We start from the raw sequence: 22,714 nt of genomic DNA, 5'->3' as shown, positions 1-22,714 counted from the left end.
CACTTACCTGTTCAGGGAGCTTGTGATGTCGGCACTGCAGCCGATTTTCCATCGACTCCCAGGTGCTGCCGCTGCCATTCCTGGTAGGGGAAGCCAGTTCCCTGCTGCACATGTGCGAAGCGTGCTGTGCTTTCTAACTGGCCCGGCGGCGGAGGAAGGAGGCCGAACTTCCGAGGGACGGCGCCGCGGCCTGTCTCCCGGAAGTAGGGAAGTGTACCTTCTCAAAAACAGGTACCCACCCCCCACCGGTGCCAAATGTGGCATAGGAGTGGGGGAGGAAGCAGATTTTTGGGTGAAACTCTGCTTTAAAGTAGCTTTTTCCATTTTTACAATCTCACTTTAAAACCGTTTACCAAACACACCCAACAAATAAACACAAAAGTAGTAATTATGTCATAAAGTAAAAGTACGTTTATGGAAAAGAATGGTAACATTTCTCAATGATGATAACACTTGAAAGGGTTGAAACTGATGCTGTAAAATGGTTTGTCAACCTATTAACAATATGTGTGTTTTACAGCAGAGACATTATTACAGCAGTAACTGTACTTGGATTATCTGGAGAAACTGGAATAACAGTGTGCAGTTTATAAATGTGGTTCTTTAGATCTACTCCTGCAAAGCCGAGCACACTCATCGCAAGGTGACTTTCCTGCATGTTTGACCGACTGTAAAAGAAGCCCATACAACTCATAGATAAGGTCTCAACTTTAATCACATGGCTTTGAAGTAAAGCTGTCATAAAACGTGACTGACTGAGCATATAATGATAAAAAAAAAAAAAAAAAAAAATACACAAATGGATCTCAACAGTTCCTGTAAAAGTAGAGCTGGGCTGCGTACTACCAAATCTCCCTACTGGTCCTTCCGTATGATGGTCAGCCTTACTGACCAAAAGGGAATTTCAGGTGGACCAAGCTTGAGTTTTACACCTGTAATCTCCATCAGAAGCCTGTTGAAATTACATGACCTGTTATAGTAGTAAGGCCAAAGCTCTTTTGGCCATACTTCTGTGGGGCACAATGCACTTAGTTCTGCACTCCTGTGACCCAGACTGAGACAGAGTTGCTCCAGGCTCTGTAGGGATCCCGACAATGTCAGGATCCACCCAGATGCCCAACCAGCAACTGATGCAGCCTCTCATCGCACAGCTGATGAGCCTGAGCCAGCCACCCCACCCCACCCCCCACCCCCCATAGTGCAGCGCACAGAACAATGACTGACGGTCGCTGCTCTGTGCTCAGAGTGGACTAGAGAACTGAGCGGTCAGCGGCCTTTGATCGCTCTGTTCTCGGTGTAGAGCCGACAAGGGCCAGATGCAGCATTGGATTGATGAAGCATCCACCTGGGTAAGTATAAATGTTTATTTTTTTAAATCCCACACTTCTTTAACTTTATATGTGATTTTATTAATTGGATTTACATATAATTTAAAAGGAAAAATCACATTCCAAAAGGAGTGAGGTACAATCAATAAAATAAAGTCTGAATTCCGGAATAAAATGGCTGAAAACTGACTTTATTTCAGTTTAAGCAAGCCTGACTTGTGACTATCATTATGTAGTGCAGACTACTAAAGAGGTTTTCAGCATCCCTAGTGGCCCCCTGGAGTGTTTTTATACCTTAGCATTGAATAAAACCGCTTATTTTAAAGGATGAGCACTATGTTCAGCTTTTTCTTTTTATGACATGGATGAATGGAGATAAGCATAAAGGAGGATTTTAAGTCTAATGCCCCGTACACACGACCGGTTTTGCCGTCGGAATAAACTCTGAAGGTTTTTCCGATGGAGTTCCGCCGGAATTCCGTTCAAGCTATCTTGCATACACACGGTCACAATAAATTCCGATCGTCCGGAACGCAGTGACGTACAATACGTACGATGGGGCTAGAAAACGGAAGTTCAATAGCCAGTAGCCAATAGCTTCCGTCTCAAACTTGCTTCAGAGCATGCGTCATTTTTGATACGTCGGAACAGCATACAGACGAGCGTTTTTTCTGATAGTAATTTGTTCCATCAGAAAAATATAGAACATGTTCTCTATCTAAGTCCGTCTGAATTTTCGACAGAAAAAGTCCGATGGGCATACACACGGTTGGAATATACGATGAAAAGCTCCCATCGGACTCTTTCTTTCCGAAATTCCGCTCGTGTGTACGCGGCATAAGGCTCCATGCATACTGGAGCTCATAATCGGCCGTTTTTTGGAGTTTGGGTGTTTTTTTAACAGCCCATAAACTCCACTCTATGTTATTCACACATGGACGTTTTTTTAGCTTTTATCAGCAGTGGAGTTTATGGGCTGTTCTTTGAAAGCCATAAAATCGCATTCAAAGTGCCGTTTTTCTGACCACAAAAAACGCTAAAAAGGACAAACGCGCATAAACGCTCATAAGCGTGCGTTAATTAGCGTTCGCCGTTCTATTTTTTGAATGTATTGTGTGAGTTCTGGAGTGCATTGTGGGCTTTTTGGAGTGTCCTCTGTGTATTTTTATTAAAAACGCCCATAAACGCTAACGCTCATAAACACACATAAACGCTAGTACAAAACGCTGTTGAAAGCGTGTTTTTCAACCAGCGTTTTCTGGCAGCAATCTAGCGCCCAGAAAAAGCTTTTTTGAGCTCCAGTGTGCATGCAGCCTAAGGCTGCATGCACACTACAGCGTTTTGAATCGCAGGCAGATCTGCCCGCAATTTGACAGCACCAAGGTGTGAATGACAAAACACAAAACTCGCATTTTAGGTGCCATTCATTTGAATGACACCTCAAATCACAGTCTGCCACAATTGTTGTGCGATAAAATGTGCTGCAATCGTGGCAACCCGCATCGCGGGACGCATGTCACCCCAAAGTAGCTCCTGAACTATTTTTGGGCGACATCCGTGATGTGGGTTGCCGCGATTGCGGCATGTTTTATTGCATGACAATTGTGGCAGACCTGCACCACGATTTGAGGTGTCATTCAAATAAATTGCATCTCAAACGCAAGTTCCACGTTTTGTCATTCACACATCAGCGCTGTCAAATTCGATGGCAAATGTCAGATCTGCCCACGATTCAAAAAGCTGTAGTGTGAATGCAGCCCAAGGCTGTTAACAGAAGTGCAACTGCAAAATAGATCCCAAGAGAGGGACAAAAAGCGCATATAGACCATTGGTTGAACTTATCTCCCAGGTGAGGGCACATCAGATGGGGGGATAATCACCAACGCATGCGGATGATTGAAGCACATAGTGGTGAACACCAATTAAGGAAACACAAGTTTGGATGTGATTACAAGTATTATTGATGAAATATCAAGTGCATGCAAGCAAATATGCACTGAAGGATGGTTTATGGACTGATTTATCACTGCATTTTCACTGATATACTTTGATTTGTTGTCTTTATGCAAATATTTTTTTTATATACATCTAAAGAGATACTAACACGGTTTGGTTTAGGAGCACAGCACCACTTATATGATATGATATGATTATAATTTGGCCCTCTGGATATCAGACATGGATAATTACGTCATTGCAAGTTCGACCAATTTTGACAATAAAAAGTAATTCCTGGAGTTTTGCTTCAAGACCTCATCCACATGGAGCACAGGTAGTCCCATTCACATTGATTGGGACTCCGTGATTGCACGGACACAGCCGTGCGGGTGTGAGTGCATTGCCCCATACGCACACCATCTGTGCACATTTGTGCAGGCAAACATGGCTATTACAGTGTACACCCATGTGAATGACGCCTAATGGTACATTGTAAAAATATTGTTTACAGACAACTGTATATGACTAGCTAAATAGATGAATAAGTGTACAGGACAGCTAGCACCAACTTGTTCAGCTATGTCTGCTGATAGCATCAATGAGGCATCCAGCAAAGTCTCTTTATTTGGCTGACAACGAGCAGGGTTCTTTTGTTGAGCTTTGCAATAAGGCATGACACAAGAAACACATTCCATCTCCATAATACAATGATTAAATGCAATTAACCTGTCAAACTAGCAGAATTGTAGTGTGAATTGGACATGCTTTAGTGGATTTTATCCAACACTGATAAAATGAGTCTAGCGCCAAATACAAAATTATTAAATATATCTTATATATTGAAAAAATATTGTAGCATTTCTTCTCTTTTGTTAATTACAGATTATTACTTGAAAAAGTTGTTCCAACAATTCATGAACAACTTGACCTATAAAAGCTTAAACATGACCCTGTCATCAACCTGACAAGTTGGTGGTGATAGGTCACTTAGGTCTGCACGTCACACTATGGGACACGGGAAGGGGCACAGGTATTTTGTCTTTGTCAGAGAAATCATTAACACAGGTAGGGTCGGTTCACACTGGGACGACTTGGGATCCGACTTGTACGCCCTCAAGTCGCCCCAGAAAGAGATTCACATTTAAGTGAATGGGAGCGTCTTAATAGACACTACTGAAGTCGCTCCGACTTCAGAGCGTACTCCCTGTACTACTTGGATCCGACTTGGTAGGCGACCTGTACCATAGAAATCAATTGAAGTCGCCTACAAGTCGGATCTCTCTCTCAAAGTCAAGCGACTTTGCAGGGAAAACCCCTCCCTCCCAGAGAGCTGATTGTCCTGTGATTGGCCACAGCCGAAGTCGCCTGTCCTGGAGGCGACTTGAAGTCGCGTTGTAATTTGCTAAAGTCGCGCTGAAGTCGCGCCGAAGCCGCGCCGAAGCCGCGTTGAAGTCGCCGTGCAAAGTCGCGTTAAAGTCGTGTTGCCCCTGTGTGAATCGAGCCGTAGGGGAAAGTTCTCTTACAAAGGAGGTACAACAACCCCTGCTCAGCTTTCATTTTTTACTCCTGATACATACTAAATGAGTACAGATTCCCGCATGTTTTCACTATCTCTCCAATTTAATGCAACCCCTCACCCTTTGTTTTTGCAGGGTGTTGGGCTGGGGAATGGAGACGGACATTTATTAAATTATTGCATTTATAAACCTGACACTCCCCGCTACATGGAGATCTGTCCATTATCCCCAAAGACTGTCATTGTTCATGCTCTTTCAAAGACTGGTAGTTAATTTCTAGGAGTGGCTTTTATTGCTTCACAAGGGTCACACACAACCCATGTTTCTGGGAAAACTGATGCCAATTTACATAGAAACAGACTATATTCCTATGAAAATGGATGCCAATTAATTTAAAACACCACCAAACTTACTAAATTCACCATCCGCTGATAAGAGAAATCCTAAACTTGAGAGAATCCTGAGCCCTCAAGACTGAGCTGGACACCCATGCTTGAAAACTTCTCAAAACTGCCAAGTCAGATCAGGATGAGAACAAAGACAAGGCTGGATTACAAAGCTATAGCTATAAGCTTCACTTTACTATAACTTTTAGGTAGTTATGGCATATTCATGTACTATTTGTAATTTGCAATATGATATAAAGTCGAAGTCTCTTTCAAGTATTGGATTAATTCAATCAGTGTGTAAAAATGACTGTTGTTTATTACACTTAAACTCACGATGGGAAGATCCATTTTCTATAGTAACCACTTTGAAAAGTAAGAGGTTTTGGATAAACTTCTCCAAATCTTAAATATCCAAACACAAGTGCAAAGGCCTTTCTGTCCTACAAAATGGCATGCAAGCTTGGGTATTAGCAATGCTCCACTAAAAAAGCACTCAGCTTTCAAGTCCTCTCAGGTCTTTTGTGGACATAATGGTGTCAGCCCTGCCCAGTTGTCTTTTGCTGAACTACTCAAACCAACCCATGCTCTCATCTCCCAAGAGAAGATCTAGGAAGGCTAATTAGGCTCATTGTGATAACAGTGTGCACAAGACAACTCTGAATTTCTCACCTGATCAATGCGTATTTTTTGGACTTATTGAACAAATATAGCCAACACTTTCAACAGTATATTTCACAGACCAAAAGTTCTATTTTAGGGTTTTCAAACACTTTAAAAGCATTAAGCAATTTTTTTTTTATAAATGCACTCACATTAAGAATATTTTAAAAAAATGCACATTTATTATGTTTTTCCATTGAAGACTGCAAAATTTTGCAACATGACCATTGCATCAGAGGTGCCATGTAGAGGCTCCTAAAGAATCTTCCCCTTATCTATACGGAGTTAAGGACCCTTTTTCACGGAGAAGGAGGAAAAGAAAAGTTGGAATACAGGTGCAGGCCGTCACCGTCCTTGTGTTCTCCATTGACATTTACAAGTCCCCCTACCACCGTGGAGGATGGGTATTGTAGCCTACATTTCACAGATCCCTGTAAATCAATATGTGATTGCTTAACACAGCGACTGTTAATTAAAAACAAAAAAAAAAAAAAAAAGAGGAGAGATGTTCCAGGAAGAGAAGAAGCACCTCTCAATTCAGGTAAGTAAAAAGGTGTTTTGAGGGAGGTGGATTCGGGAATGTGACTATGTTTTATGCTGCACCCTAAATATGGGTGCAACATGAGACCTGTTCACAAAGGTGGACTATTCTTTTAAATATGCTCCCATTGATAACACTAGACAATACACACCTTGCTTTCCAACACATGTAAAACAAGATACAAGCATTGTTAATGCAAAAAAACTAACATGACTAATTGCAAATTATAGCTGCCCCCAGGCAACAATAAAGTTATCTATCACCAAAAAGTAGATCAAACAAGTCTAGGCAACTAAATAGACACGACATGTATGTCAAGTATGATCACATTTCAGTACTGCGCTCTGAAATGACAGATTTTACAGGTCTGATCTTGTAAAAGATGGATTGGTCAGATCAGAGATCACCATTGACCACACCAATCAAAGATGGGTCACCATATCAGCTGCTTCCACTGGGCCTACATAGAAACAGTCACCTGTTCTTCAAGACCCTCAGGGCTGATGAAACCGAATCTGCTCTCTAATCCGATGAAACCCAGGGGTCCGTGCCAAGTCATTTGTTCTTTACAAAAGGTGTACACTGATTTATAATGACAGAGCACACATAATATGCTTAGATCAGCAAGGCAATGAAACACAATACTCACACCAGCACTGTCCCAATAAAACATGAGCAGATACAACAAGTCGATGAAACAGATAGCACTACTACAATGTAGGCTTTATGCTCGAGGTAAGCTTAGTGCAAACAATCCTGCTCAGAAAACCATGTTTGTTGGCGTCTAAAATTAAAATAATGTAAACTGAAAAAAAAAAAAAAGACAAATGACCTGGGCTGTGTTTAGGTTTTCATAGGGTACTCCAGACCCTATGTATGATAGAAGTCTCCAGTGATATTACAGTGGAATTTTAGCCAAATTTTTTTTTTCCAAAGTAGAATCTTTCAGGTTTTGCTGCAGCTTCTGGTATACAACATTTAAGGCCCACGGGCGGGATCAGATTTGCTCAGCAGGGGATCTGTCCACTGATTCCCTGCTGAGGAGAGCAGGCAGATAGTCCATATCTGCTCAGTTTATGCAGAGTGGACACAGACAGAGCTGCTGCTCTAATGCCTAATGTACACAGGATACTGAGGCAACCTTTTCTGAACAATTTTTTTGACAGCTTGAAACCGGCGTTTAAAAACGCCCATTTTGTCGCGTTTGAATGCCGCATTCGCGTCTAGGAGCGTTTATTTAAGATAACATCATAAGACCCTCCCAAAGTACAAAAAACAGTATTATTTAACTATTTCAGCCATTCTGTGAGACCAGAGTGAGTAGCAGCAGCTGAGAGAGCAGCAGTGTACTTGTATCTACCTCAATTTCAGGGCTTTTACCATGGATCCCATAATGAGCATATGTGAGGAAATTAAAAAAGCCAGATATTAAATTTCATGCAACTATGTTTGATCAAGTCGGTGGGTCAAGCTCAATGGTGGGGTCATCTGGTTCAAATCTAACAACATATAGGTCAAATTCCAATTCTAATTTGGCTAACAGCAATGCTAGTGGTGTATTGGATTGGATCATGGGCTCATTAGGGGTATATAAATGGTCTATGAAGCATTGCAAGCAATTACAAGTTTTTAAAATATGTAATTTTTTTTTGTGGTTTTTCATCATTTGCTATCATTTTTAAGTTTTGAAATGTAAAAAAAAAATAGAGCGGTACCGTATTTAGACGCATTTGGCATCTGAAACTTCAGCGTCTGAACTAATTTTTTTGCCTTCAAAGAAAAGCCTCTAAACGCAACTGCATAAAAAGGACATTAAACGAACCTGTGTACATGTACACATAAGATAACATTGGATAAATTCAGGGGCAGCTGAAAAAAGCATCCAACTGCCTCTGAACGTCCGTTTACCAGCAGCAGTGTACATGAGGCCTAAGGCATCTGGGAGTAAACAAACCGGCTGTACGGTTACATCTGACTGCTCTCTGATCCGATCTGCTGGACAGAGGAGGATGGATCCCCTTCCGGTTCAAAATAGAGGTAGGTGGGTGTGAACAGACACAAGTTCATTTATACCTGCCGGTTCATAGGGATACATGGACCATTCGATCAGGTCTGCCTGAAAAAACTAAAGGTGGACCTGATCAGATCGCCCGTGTAAAAAAGGGGTCTCAAAGCTGTCACTGGAACAGAGGGGAAATGTCCAATGTAGACGGCGTTTCAGTGACAGCTGTCAAAGTTGTGATTTTCCTCTCACATTGTGACATTTCCTTGGACATCCTGTTGCAGCGCCAGAACAGGAAGCTGTAGTTAAAGAATCTCTGCAATGAGAAATAGATAACTGTAAAAAACCTGACAGATGTTCTAACCCTTCTCCATTCAATGGATAGAGTTCAACTTGCAAGATCACTTATTACATATGACTAACATTTAAAAATGTAATGCCCTGTAACATAAGCACAAACAGTTGCAGTACACTGAATAAGTATAATGCCGGATGGGTGCAAAAATACAGCCCTGCAATATAAAGCCTGCATGTGTCTAGGATGCTCTATCTTCCATCCACATAATAGAAATATATTGGTAGAGTCCCAGTGTAGGAGGGGGTGTGTGTGTGTGCGCACACATAGGCATCATTCACACAGGAGAAACTAAAGTGTGCATCCATGGAGCTGTTCGGTGCATCCCCATGCAGGCTGTCTAATGGATGTCGATTAGGATGCAGCAGCTGCATTGACACAGACACTGTCAGGGCCATGCACCCGCACAGATATCAGATTGGGAGCAGCATCCCAAAGTCTCTGGATGGGCTGTGTGTATATAGCGACAGTGTGCGTCCAGGGCCGCTCCCCTGCACCCCACACACCTGTCATATTGGGACGAGTAGCCGTGTCCGTGCATCCCCATAGACTTGAATGAGCTGTCTGAACAAAGCACCTGGCGGCTGAAGCCACGTAAACACACAACCTATTCATGGACTACAGGCCTAAGCACATATGTGAATGAGGCCTACAGCTGTATGTAAAGCACCTTTAAGACCTGGTCACACCTGCCCTTTTGGGCAACACTGCATTAGTGTATGCTGAAAAAAGTAGAACAAGATGCATTTTTTTATGCAGCACTTTGTGGCACAACACAATATAACGTGATGCACAGAGTTAAAATGTCTATCAAAAGTAAAAAAAAAAAAAATGTAAAAGAAAAAGTAAACAGTATGATGCATTGTAACAATGCATCACGCTACCCCATACACAATGTACACTAGCAGCTGGACGCGCGCGAATGAGCCCTTAGGAGTCCGACACCAATTCTAATCAGTTCTACACTTTCCTGTAATGTGCGGCAGAAATGGTTTAGCGCTATATAAACAAATGAATACAATACATAAATGAATGTGACCAAATAATAAATGAAGACCAACCCCCGCCAACACGTTTCTTTGTTTTACATGGAGTAGGGAATGGTCAAAATGGTTTTTATTGGTGTCACTAACTCCAATGAGGAGATTTCCTTCCCCGTTTTAAAGCAAACACCATAAAAATAAAGGGAATATTGGACACTGGAACCTGAAAACACAAAATATAAAATGTCACCGAGATTTTGCCTTTCTACACTCTACTAATAAAGTGGTTTTGGTGCTTCTGTGTCTCCAATGAAGAGATTTCACTTTTCTGTCTCGGTGACACAGTATTTCAGGGACAGGATGTGAAGAAAAAAATTCTCCATGGGAACCCAGAAAACAGACCTGACAGAAATCCCAATCCTCCCTTCTATCTAAAACAAAAGAAAGTTTTGTCAGGGGTTTGGCTTTAAGGAAGTTAGCAGTAAACCTGCTGAACAATACACAATACACAACACTGGGGACAAGGGAGGGATAAGTATAAATCATTACACCAGGCATTTCATGAATTCCAGCGTTCCACGTTGCTAGTCCATGTCTGAATAAAAAGCCACCATGCAATTCAGTTTAGGGCTCATGCACATAACTACCTGGGGCTGTTCAGGTCCATTTCCCCACACTGTAGCCACAGGTGCCTCAGACATGAATGGCTTACATGGCTGTATACACACTGCATTCAGGGTTTTACAGCTGTACGCATATGCAGGTTTGCACAAGTACCAATGTATACTCGCATGCAGCCGCGTAGGCCATTCATGTCTATCAGACAACTGTACGCTGGTGGAATGTGCCTGAATTTTATATTGCACGGCCCCAGGCATCCATGAACACGAGCCCCTAAAGTGCATCTAAGGCCAAACTTTTTTTTTTTTACTTTTGGTTGCGTAGAGCAGGGTTTCTCAACTCCAGTCCTCAAGGCGCCCCAACAGGTCATGTTTTCAGGATTTCCCTCAAATGAAATAGCTGTGGTAATTACTAAGGCAGTGAAACTGATTACATCACCTGTGCAAAATAATGGGAAGCCTGAAAACATGACCTGTTGGGGCGCCTTGAGGACTGGAGTTGAGAAACACTGGCGTAGAGAATGATCAAGGGCCCACTCTTAATAACAGTTCTGGCCAAAAACAAGGCAATTTACCTCATGTGCTTTGTGTTAAGGTCACAACACTGTACTGCGTTGGTATGTGCTGAAAAAAAAATAAAACGTTGCATTTCTGCGCAGCACATTCTGACACTGTAAGGCCTCGTTCACACAGGCGTACTATAGCGTATAACATAGCGTATGCCCATGCGAAGGCCTTGTCTACCCTAACGGGGATGCACAGGTGTTCCGTGCATCCCCATGCAGTCAGTCCCATTCATGTCAATTGGGATCGAGCGGCTGCATGGACACAGCCACTGTTCCCAATTTTACTTCTGTGCTGGAGTCAAATTGGGAGTTTGTGTTCATGCAAACGCTGCATCCCAAATTGACATGAATGAGACTGCCTGCGCAGGGATATATAAAACACCTATACACTGTAGTACGCCCATGTGAATGATACCTAATGCGTCATAACACACAGCAGCTCATCAGGGAAGACTTGCCGCAAAATCACATACCTGTACATCATTTTGCTACAAGTGGTTGTACCGGGGTGATGCCTGCAGCTGCAGCCATCACCCCAATACCTTTTTTAGAGCCGATGGTCTGCTTTCTTGTGATAACAATTGATGCGGCTAAGCAGCCGCTCAATCGTTATCACAAGCAGTGGGTCCTACCGGGAGGCCGGCGCGTCCAATCGGCACGTCCGCCAGCTGGCAGGAGACCCGAACAAAGCCGGCATTGATTGGGTCCCAGATCTAGAAACTTGGAAGTGATGTGACAACCTCACTCCTGGTTTACTAAAAACTTAAAAGGTGCCAAATTTATAAAAAAATTTTAGTATTCAAAATGGCCAAACTTGGCATTTTCAATGCTTTTAAGTGCAAAGGAGGGATTTAGGGTCTTATAGAGATTGCTGTCACACGGGATGTTTTTATTCCTTGTGACAGCAATAAAAGTGATATAAAAAAAATGTAAAAAGGCGCAGTGTAAAATAAATAATAATAAAAAAAATGTTTAAAGTGCCCCATCCCTCTGCGCTCGCACTCCAAAGAGAATGCAAACGTAAGTAGCGCCCGTAAAACAGTGTTCAAATCACACGTGAGATATCACCGCAATCGTTAGAGCGAGAGATATAATTCTAGCACAAGAACTCCTTTATAAATCTAAATGGGTAACCAGTAAAAAAATGTAAGTACCGCAGTTTGTCGCCATTCCATGAGTGTCCGGAATTTCAAAGCATAACATGTTAGGTATCTATTTACTCAGCGTAACATCATCTTTCACATTATACAAAACAAATTTGAGTAACTATACTGATTCGTTTTTTTTTTTAATTCATTGAAGTGTGTTTTCTCCAAATGAATTGTGTTTGAAAGACCGCTGCGCAAATACAGTGTGACATAAAATATTGCAACGACCATTTTATTCTCTAAGGTCCCTGCTAAAAAAAATATATAGAATGTTTGGGGGTTCTAAGTAATTTCCTAACAAAAAATACTGATTTTAACTTATAAGCAACAAGTGTCAAAAATAGGCCTGGTCATCAAGTACAAAAAAAACAAAAAACAAACAAAAAAAAAAACGCATTGCAGATTACAGACACTATATTGTCAAAAGTATTGGGATGCCTGCCTTCACACGCACATGAATTTTAATGGCATCCCAGTCTTAGTCTGTAGAGTTCAATATTGCGTTGGTTCACCCTTTGCAGCTATAACAGCTTCAACTCTCCTGGGAAGGCTGTCCACAAGGTTTAGGAGTGCATCTATGGGAGTGTTTGACCATTCTTCCAGAAGTGCATTTGTGAGGTCAGGCACTGATGTGGACGAGAAGGCCTGGCTCGCAATCTCCGCTCTAATTCATTCCAAAGGTGTTCTATTGGGTTGAATTGAATCCCTCCACCCCATACTCACTCATCCATGTCTTTATGGACCTTGCTTTGTGCCCTGGTGTGCAGTCATGTTGGAACAGGAAGGGGTCATCCTCAAAGTGCCCACAAAGTTGCGAGCATGAAATTGTCTAACATGTCTTGGTATGCTTACACCTTAAGGTCGCTTTCACACTGGGGCGGAGGTAGTCAGCTGTAAAGCGCCGCTAGTTTTAGCGGTGGTTTACCATCCTTTTAGCCGTGCTTTTTGGCCACTATCGGGAAGCTTTAAGCACCCGCTAGTGGACGAAAAAGGCTTAAAAGCGCTCACAAAGCGCCGCTGCCAAATCGCTTTGCGGGCGCTTCGGAAGTTCTGGCCATTGATTTCAATGGCATGGGCGTTTTAGGAGCGGTATATTCACCGCTCCCGCAACGCCCCAAAGATGCTGTTGCAGGTTCTTTTTTTCCCGTCCTGCAAGCGCACTACTCCAGTATGAAAGCACTCGGGCTCCCACACTGGAGCTGCAGAGGAGGCGTTTTTCAGGCGCTTTACAGGTGCTCTTTTAAGCCCTTTAGCACCTGAAAAATACCTCAGTGTGAAATTAGCCTAAGAGTTCCCTTCACTAGAACTAAGGGGTCAAGCCCAACCCCTAAAAAAATAACCCCACACCTTAATCCTCCCTTCACCAAATGATTTGGACCAGTGCACAAAGCAAGGTCCATAAAGACATGGATGAGCGAGTTTGGGATGGAGGAACTTGACTGGCCTGCACACAGTCCTGACCTTAACAGGTCATAGAACACCTTTGGGATGAATTAGAGTGGAGACTGCGAGCCAGACCTTCTCGTCCAACATCAGTGCCTGACCTCACAAATGCGGTTCTGGAAAAATGGTCAAACATTCCCATAGACACACTCCTTCAACAGAAGAGTTGAAACTGTTATAGCTGCAAAGGGTGAGCCAACTAAATATTGAACCCTACGGACTAAGTCTGGGATGCCATTAAAGTTCATGTGCGTGTAAAGGCAGGTGTCCCAATACTTTTGGTAATATAGTGTATGTCTGCCCCATCAATGCCCCCCATACCAAGTTCAATGAGTGTCCTCCATCTATTTCTGCCCCATAAATGCCCCCATACACAGTGTGCTGGGTGTTCTCCATGTTTACCCCATCAATGCCCCCAGACACAGTGTGATGGGTGGTCACCATTTCTACCCCATCAATGCGATCATGCACAGTGCGATGGGTGTTCTCCATGCTTACCCCATCAATGCCCCCATACACAAAGTGATGGGTGTTCTCCATGTTTACCCCATTAATGCTCTCATACACAGTGCGATGGGTGGTCGCCATTTCTACCCCATCAATGCCCCCATACACAGTGCGATGGGTGTTCTCCATGTTTACCCCATCAATGCCCCCATACACAGTGCGATGGGTGTTCTCCATGTTTACCCCATCAATGCTCCCATACACAGTGTGATGGGTGTTCTCCATGTCTGCCCCATCAATGCCCCCATACACAATGTGATGGGCGTTCTCCATGTCTGCCCCATCAATGCCCCCATACACAGTGCGATGGGCATTCTCCATCCATGTCTGCCCCATCAATGCCCCCAGATGGGCATTCTCCATCCATGTCTGCCCCATCAATGCCCCCATACACAGTGCGATGGGTGGTCGCCATGTCTGCCCCATCAATGCCCCCATACATAGTGCGATGGGTGTTCTCCATCATTGTCTGCCCCATCAATGCCCCCATACACAACGCGATGGGCGTTCTCCATCCATATCTGCCCCATCAATGCCCCCATACATAGTGCGATGGGTGTTCTCCATCCATGTCTGCCCCATCAATGCCCCCATACATAGTGCGATGGGTGTTCTCCATCCATGTCTGCCCCATCAATGCCCCCATACACAGTGTGATGGGCGTTCTCCATCCATGTCTGCCCCATCAATGCCCCCATACACAGTGTGATGGGCGTTCTCCATCCATGTCTGCCCCATCAATGCCCCCATACACAGTGTTATGGGTGTTCTCCGTGTCTGCCCCATCAATGCCCCCATACACAGTGCGATGGATGTCGGTGATCTTACCCAGATACTTGATATGGAACCCCGGGGGAGGTTTGAGCGATCTCCTCACCCAACCTTCTCTCAGCACCCCGAGGTGCTCCTCCTTGCCCCGGATCAGTAGGACATGTTCATCGATCCATCCCAGGAAGAAGGTCTCTGCGATGGCGGAGGTCACCCTCTTGTTCCAGAAGTGTTGCATGTTCTCGGCTTTGAAGTCGGCGAAGATCTCGTAGCCCACATGGTGTGTGTGGAGCCGGCGCTCCGCGGCCAGTCTCTCCGCGGGGTCCTTGTGACTGAGGACCACAGCCAGGGAGTGCGGAGCGATCTGCAGAGCCGGCTCCATCTGGAGGGGCATGGTGACCGGACTCAGCTACACAGGACACAGCCGGTCCCTGGAGGAGAGCATGGCAGGACTGGCAACTATGATCTAGTCATCATTACTATGGACGGGGGAGGGGAGCGAGCGCTGTGACATGACCCGACTCGCCATAGTGTCCGGCACTGAGCACACTGTCCCCGGACCGGGCTCACATGTCCCGGGAGGAATGTACAGGTGGCTCATACAGTACTGATTTATGGACACACAGACACGCCCCCAACCCTCCGCTGACAGCTGACTACCGGCGCACCCTGCTGGCCGCTAGTGCGCACAGCACCCCAGCCTGGCCTGACCTGTCCCTGGGAATCCCCTCCTTCCTCTCCTGTCTTTTCAGTGGGATTATGTCATAGAGAATGGGAAGTGTGACTTCCTCTCCTGTCACTGCAGGGAGCACCAAGCACTCATCACATTAGAAATCAGAGGTATTACAATCAAAGTGTAAACTTATAGAAAATACATTAATAAGCCACAAACATTTGATTTATCAGTTTACAAATTATTAGATGTGATGGCTCCATGAGTTTTCTTGCTTTCTTCCCTCTGTTTTCACTTGGGGACCACATCTCCTGTCTTAAGCCCGGTACACACAGCCCAGCCCACTGAAAGAAACTGAGCAGCTCACAAGGAGGTCTGTGTACTAACTATTCGATGTTAGTACAGCGACCCCCAGTGGCGGCTGGTGCTCAAATTTTTTTTTGTGGGGGGGCGCAAATAAACTGAAAAAAAAAAAAAAAAACATCAATTGCAGCCACTGTGCCATCAAACGCACCCACTGTGCCCATTAAACGCAGCCACTGTGCCCATCAAACGCAGCCACTGTGCCATCAAACGCAGCCACTGTGCCATCAAACGCAGCCACTGTGCCATCAAACGCACCCACTGTGCCCATTAAACGCAGCCACTGTGCCCCTCAAACGCAGCCACTGTGCCATCAAACGCAGCCACTGTGCCATCAAACGCACCCACTGTGCCCATTAAACGCAGCCACTGTGCTCATCAAACGCAGCCACTGTGCAATCAAATGCAGCCACTGTGCCCATCAAACACAGCCACTGTGCCATCAAACGCAGCCACTGTGCCCATTAAACGCAGCCACTGTGCCCATCAAACGCAGCCACTGTGCCATCAAACGCAGCCACTGTGCCCATTAAACGTAGCCACTCTGCCTATCAAACGCAACCACTGTGCCCATCAAACGTAGCCACTGTGCCCATCAAACGCAGCCACTGTGCCATCAAACGCACCCACTGTGCCATCAAACGCACCCACTGTGCCATCAAACGCAGCCACTGTGCCCATCAAACGCAGCCACTGTGCCATCAAACGCACCCACTGTGCCGATCAAACGCAGCCACTGTGCCATCAAACGCAGCCACTGTGCCATCAAATGCACCCACTGTGCCCATCAAACGCAGCCACTGTGCCATCAAACGCAGCCACTGTGCCTTTAAACACACCCACTGTGCCCATTAAACGCAGCCACTGTGCCCATCAAACGCAGCCACTGTGCCATCAAACGCAGCCACTGTGCCCATTAAACGTAGCCACTCTGCCCATCAAACGCAACCACTGTGCCCATCAAACGCAGCCACTGTGCCCATCAAACACAGCCACTGTGCAATCAAACACAGCCACTGTGCCATCAAACGCACCCACTGTGCCATCAAACGCAGCCACTGTGCCCAACAAACGCAGCCACTGTGCCCATCAAACGCAGCCACTGTGCCATCAAACTCAGCCACTGTGCCATCAAACGCACCCACTGTGTACATCAAACGAAGCCACTGTGCCATCAAACGCACCCACTGTGCCCATTAAACGCAGCCACTGTGCTCATCAAACGCAGCCACTGTGCAATCAAACGCAGCCACTGTGCCCATCAAACACAGCCACTGTGCCATCAAACGCAGCCACTGTGCCCATTAAACGCAGCCACTGTGCCCATCAAACGCAGCCACTGTGCCATCAAACGCAGCCACTGTGCCCATTAAACGTAGCCACTCTGCCCATCAAGTGCAACCACTGTGCCCATTAAACGCAGCCACTGTGCCCATCAAACGCAGCCACTGTGCCATCAAACGCAGCCACTGTGCCCATTAAACGTAGCCACTCTGCCTATCAAACGCAACCACTGTGCCCATCAAACGTAGCCACTGTGCCCATCAAACGCAGCCACTGTGCCATCAAACGCACCCACTGTGCCATCAAACGCACCCACTGTGCCATCAAACGCAGCCACTGTGCCCATCAAACGCAGCCACTGTGCCATCAAACGCACCCACTGAGCCCATCAAACGCAGCCACTGTGCCATCAAACGCAGCCACTGTGCCATCAAATGCACCCACTGTGCCCATCAAACGCAGCCACTGTGCCATCAAACGCAGCCACTGTGCCTTTAAACACACCCACTGTGCCCAATAAACGCAGCCACTGTGCCCATGAAACGCAGCCACTGTGCCCATCAAACACAGCCACTGTGCCATCAAACGCAGCCACTGTGCCCATTAAACGTAGCCACTCTGCCCATCAAACGCAACCACTGTGCCCATCAAACGCAGCCACTGTGCCCATCAAACACAGTCACTGTGCAATCAAACACAGCCACTGTGCCATCAAACGCACCCACTGTGCCATCAAACGCAGCCACTGTGCCCAACAAACGCAGCCACTGTGCCCATCAAACACAGCCACTGTGCCATCAAACTCAGCCACTGTGCCATCAAACGCACCCACTGTGTACATCAAACGAAGCCACTGTGCCATCAAACGCACCCACTGTGCCCATTAAACGCAGCCACTGTGCTCATCAAACGCAGCCACTGTGCAATCAAACGCAGCCACTGTGCCCATCAAACACAGCCACTGTGCCATCAAACTCAGCCACTGTGCCCATTAAACGCAGCCACTGTGCCCATCAAACGCAGCCACTGTGCCATCAAACGCAGCCACTGTGCCCATTAAACGTAGCCACTCTGCCCATCAAGTGCAACCACTGTGCCCATAAAACGTAGCCACTGTGCCCATCAAACGCAGCCACTGTGCCATCAAACGCACCCACTGTGCCATCAAACGCAGCCACTGTGCCCATCAAACGCAGCCACTGTGCCATCAAACGCACCCACTGTGCCCATCAAACGCAGCCACTGTGCCATCAAACGCAGCCACTGTGCCATCAAACGCACCCACTGTGCCCATTAAATGCAGCCACTGTGCTCATCAAACGCAGCCACTGTGCCCATCAAACACAGCCACTGTGCCATCAAACGCAGCCACTGTGCCCATCCAACGCAGCCACTGTGCCCATCAAACACAGCCACTGTACCATCAAACGTAGCCACTGTGTCATCAAACGTAGCCACTGTACCATCAAACGTAGCCACTCTGCCCATCAAACGCAACCACTATGCCCATCAAACGCAGCCACTGTGCCCATCAAACACAGCCACTGTGCCCATCAAACGCAGCCACTGTGCCATCAAACGCACCCACTGTGCCCTACAAACGCAGCCACTGTGCCCATCAAACACAGCCACTGTACCATCAAACGTAGCCACTGTGTCATCAAATGTAGCCACTGTACCATCAAACGTAGCCACTCTGCCCATCAAACGCAGCCACTGTGCCCATCAAACGCAGCCACTGTGCCATCAAACGCAGCCACTTTGCCATCAAACGCACCCACTGTGCCCATTAAACGCAGCCACTGTGCCATCAAACGCACCCACTGTGCCCATCAAACGCAGCCACTGTGCCATCAAACGCAGCCACTGTGCCATCAAACGCACCCACTGTGCCCATTAAACGCAGCCACTGTGCCCATCAAACGCAGCCACTGTGCCATCAAACGCAGCCACTGTGCCCATTAAACGTAGCCACTCTGCCCATCAAACGCAACCACTGTGCCCATCAAACGCAGCCACTGTGCCCATCAAACGCAGCCACTGTGCCATCAAACGCAGCCACTGTGCCATCAAATGCACCCACTGTGCCATCAAACGCAGCCACTATGCCCATCAAACGCAGCCACTGTGCCATCAAACGTAGCCACTGTGCCATCAAATGCACCCACTGTGCCCATCAAACGCAGCCACTGTGCCATCAAACGCAGCCACTGTGCCATCAAACGCACCCACTGTGCCCATTAAACGCAGCCACTGTGCTCATCAAACGCAGCCACTGTGCAATCAAACGCAGCCACTGTGCCCATCAAACACAGCCACTGTGCCATCAAACGCAGCCACTGTGCCCATTAAACGCAGCCACTGTGCCCATCAAACGCAGCCACTGTGCCATCAAACGCACCCACTGTGCCATCAAACGCAGCCACTGTGCCCATTAAACGTAGCCACTCTGCCCATCAAACGCAACCACTGTGCCCATCAAACGTAGCCACTGTGCCCATCAAACGCAGCCACTGTGCCATCAAACGCAGCCACTGTGCCATCAAACGCAGCCACTGTGCCCATCAAACGCAGCCACTGTGCCCATCAAACGCAGCCACTGTGCCCATAAAACGCAGCCACTGTGCCATCAAACGCAGCCACTGTGCCATCAAACGCAGCCACTGTGCCATCAAACGCACCCACTGTGCCCATTAAAACGCAGCCACTGTGCCCATCAAACGCAGCCACTGTGCCCATCAAACACAGCCACTGTGCCATCAAACGCAGCCACTGTGCCCATCCAACGCAGCCACTGTGCCCATCAAACACAGCCACTGTACCATCAAACGTAGCCACTGTGTCATCAAACGTAGCCACTGTACCATCAAACGTAGCCACTCTGCCCATCAAAAGCAATCACTCTGCCCATCAAACGCAGCCACTGTGCCCATCAAACGCAGCCACTGTGCCCATCAAACGCAGCCACTGTGCCATCAAACGCACCCACTGTGCCCATCAAACGCAGCCACTGTGCCCATCAAACACAGCCACTGTACCATCAAACGTAGCCACTGTGTCATCAAACGTAGCCACTGTACCATCAAACGTAGCCACTCTGCCCATCAAACGCAACCACTGTGCCCATCAAACGCAGCCACTGTGCCATCAAACGCACCCACTGTGCCCATTAAACGCAGCCACTGTGCCCATCAAACGCAGCCACTGTGCCATCAAACGCAGCCACTGTGCCATCAAACGCACCCACTGTGCCCATTAAAACGCAGCCACTGTGCCCATCAAACGCAGCCACTGTGCCCATCAAACACAGCCACTGTGCCATCAAACGCAGCCACTGTGCCCATCCAACGCAGCCACTGTGCCCATCAAACACAGCCACTGTACCATCAAACGTAGCCACTGTGTCATCAAACGTAGCCACTGTACCATCAAACGTAGCCACTCTGCCCATCAAACGCAATCACTCTGCCCATCAAACGCAGCCACTGTGCCCATCAAACGCAGCCACTGTGCCCATCAAACGCAGCCACTGTGCCATCAAACGCACCCACTGTGCCCATCAAACGCAGCCACTGTGCCCATCAAACACAGCCACTGTACCATCAAACGTAGCCACTGTGTCATCAAATGTAGCCACTGTACCATCAAACGTAGCCACTCTGCCCATCAAACGCAACCACTGTGCCCATCAAACGCAGCCACTGTGCCATCAAACGCACCCACTGTGCCCATTAAACGCAGCCACTGTGCCCATCAAACGCAGCCACTGTGCCATCAAACGCAGCCACTGTGCCATCAAACGCACCCACTGTGCCCATCAAACGCAGCCACTGTGCCATCAAACGCAGCCACTGTGCCCATTAAACGCAGCCACTGTGCTCATCAAACGCAGCCACTGTGCCATCAAACGCAGCCACTGTGCCCATCAAACGCAGCCACTGTGCCCATCAAACACAGCCACTGTACCATCAAACGTAGCCACTGTGCCATCAAACGTAGTCACTGTACCATCAAACGTAGCCACTCTGCCCATCAAACGCAACCAATGTGCCCATCAAACGCAGCCACTGTGCCCATCAAATGCAGCCACTGTGCCCATCAAACGCAGCCACTGTGCCATCAAATGCACCCACTGTGCCATCAAACGCAGTCACTGTGCCCATCAAACTCAGCCACTGTGCCCATCAAACACACCCACTGTGCCCATCAAACGCAGCCACCGTGCCATCAAACGCAGCCACTGTGCCATCAAACGCACCCACTGTGCCCATTAAACGCAGCCACTGTGCCCATCAAACACAGCCACTGTGCAATCAAACGCAGCCACTGTGCCCATCAAACACAGCCACTGTGCCATCAAACGCAGCCACTGTGCCCATCAAACGCGGCCACTGTGCCCATCAAACACAGCCACTGTACCATCAAACGTAGCCACTGTGCCATCAAACGTAGCCACTGTGCCCATCAAACGCAGCCACTGTGCCCATCAAACGCAGCCACTGTGCCATCAAACGCAGCCACTGTGCCATCAAACACACCCACTGTGCCCATCAAACGCAGCCACTGTGCCATCAAACGCAGCCACTGTGCCATCAAACACACCAACTGTGCCCATTAAACGCAGCCACTGTGCCCATCAAACGCAGCCACTGTGCAATCAAACGCAGCCACTGTGCCCATCAAACACAGCCACTGTACCATCAAGCGTAGCCACTGTGCCATCAAACGTAGCCACTGTGCCCATCAAACGCAGCCACTGTGCCCATCAAACGCAGCCACTGTGCCATCAAACGCAGCCACTGTGCCATCAAACACACCCACTGTGCCCATCAAACGCAGCCACTGTGCCATCAAACGCAGCCACTGTGCCATCAAACGCACCCACTGTGCCCATTAAACGCAGCCACTGTGCCCATCAAACGCAGCCACTGTGCAATCAAACGCAGCCACTGTGCCCATCAGACACAGCCACTGTGCCATCAAACGCAGCCACTGTGCCCATCAAATGCAGCCACTGTGCCCATCAAACACAGCCACTGTACCATCAAACGTAGCCACTGTGTCATCAAACGTAGCCACTGTACCATCAAACGTAGCCACTCTGCCCATCAAACGCAACCACTGTGCCCATCAAACGCAGCCACTGTGCCCATCAAACGCAGCCACTGTGCCATCAAATGCACCCACTGTGCCATCAAACGCAGCCACTGTGCCCATCAAACGCAGCCACTGTGCCATCAAACGCAGCCACTGTGCCATCAAATGCACCCACTGTGCCCATCAAACGCAGCCACTGTGCCATTAAATGCAGCCACTGTGCCATCAAACGCACCCACTCTGCCCATTAAACACAGCCACTGTGCCCATCAAACGCAGCCACTGTGCAATCAAACGCAGCCACTGTGCCCATCAAACACAGCCACTGTACCATCAAACGTAGCCACTGTGCCATCAAACGTAGCCACTGTGCCCATCAAATGCAGCCACTGTGCCCATCAAACGCAGCCAATGTGCCATCAAACGCAGCCACTGTGCCATCAAACACACCCACTGTGCCCATCAAACGCAGCCACTGTGCCATCAAACACAGCCACTGTGCCATCAAACGCACCCACTGTACCCATTAAAC

The 22,714-nt window shown here is 47.3% G+C and overlaps 1 protein-coding gene across 1 annotated transcript in view; it reads right to left on the bottom strand.

Annotated features, from left to right (window-relative positions):
* Positions 1 to 15,347, bottom strand: part of STOX2 (storkhead box 2) — a 308,332-nt gene extending 292,985 nt beyond the window's left edge. Inside the window, exon 1 of the mRNA XM_073607045.1 lies at positions 14,826 to 15,347. Coding sequence (XP_073463146.1) covers positions 14,826 to 15,159 — 334 coding nt within the window. The 5' untranslated portion in view covers positions 15,160 to 15,347. The remainder of the gene's footprint in view (positions 1 to 14,825) is intronic.
* Between the last annotated feature and the right edge of the window lie 7,367 nt (positions 15,348 to 22,714).

Source organism: Aquarana catesbeiana, linkage group LG01, assembly GCF_042186555.1.
Source record: "Aquarana catesbeiana isolate 2022-GZ linkage group LG01, ASM4218655v1, whole genome shotgun sequence".
Lineage (NCBI taxonomy): Eukaryota > Metazoa > Chordata > Amphibia > Anura > Ranidae > Aquarana > Aquarana catesbeiana.
This window is presented reverse-complemented; position numbering and strand designations above follow the sequence as displayed.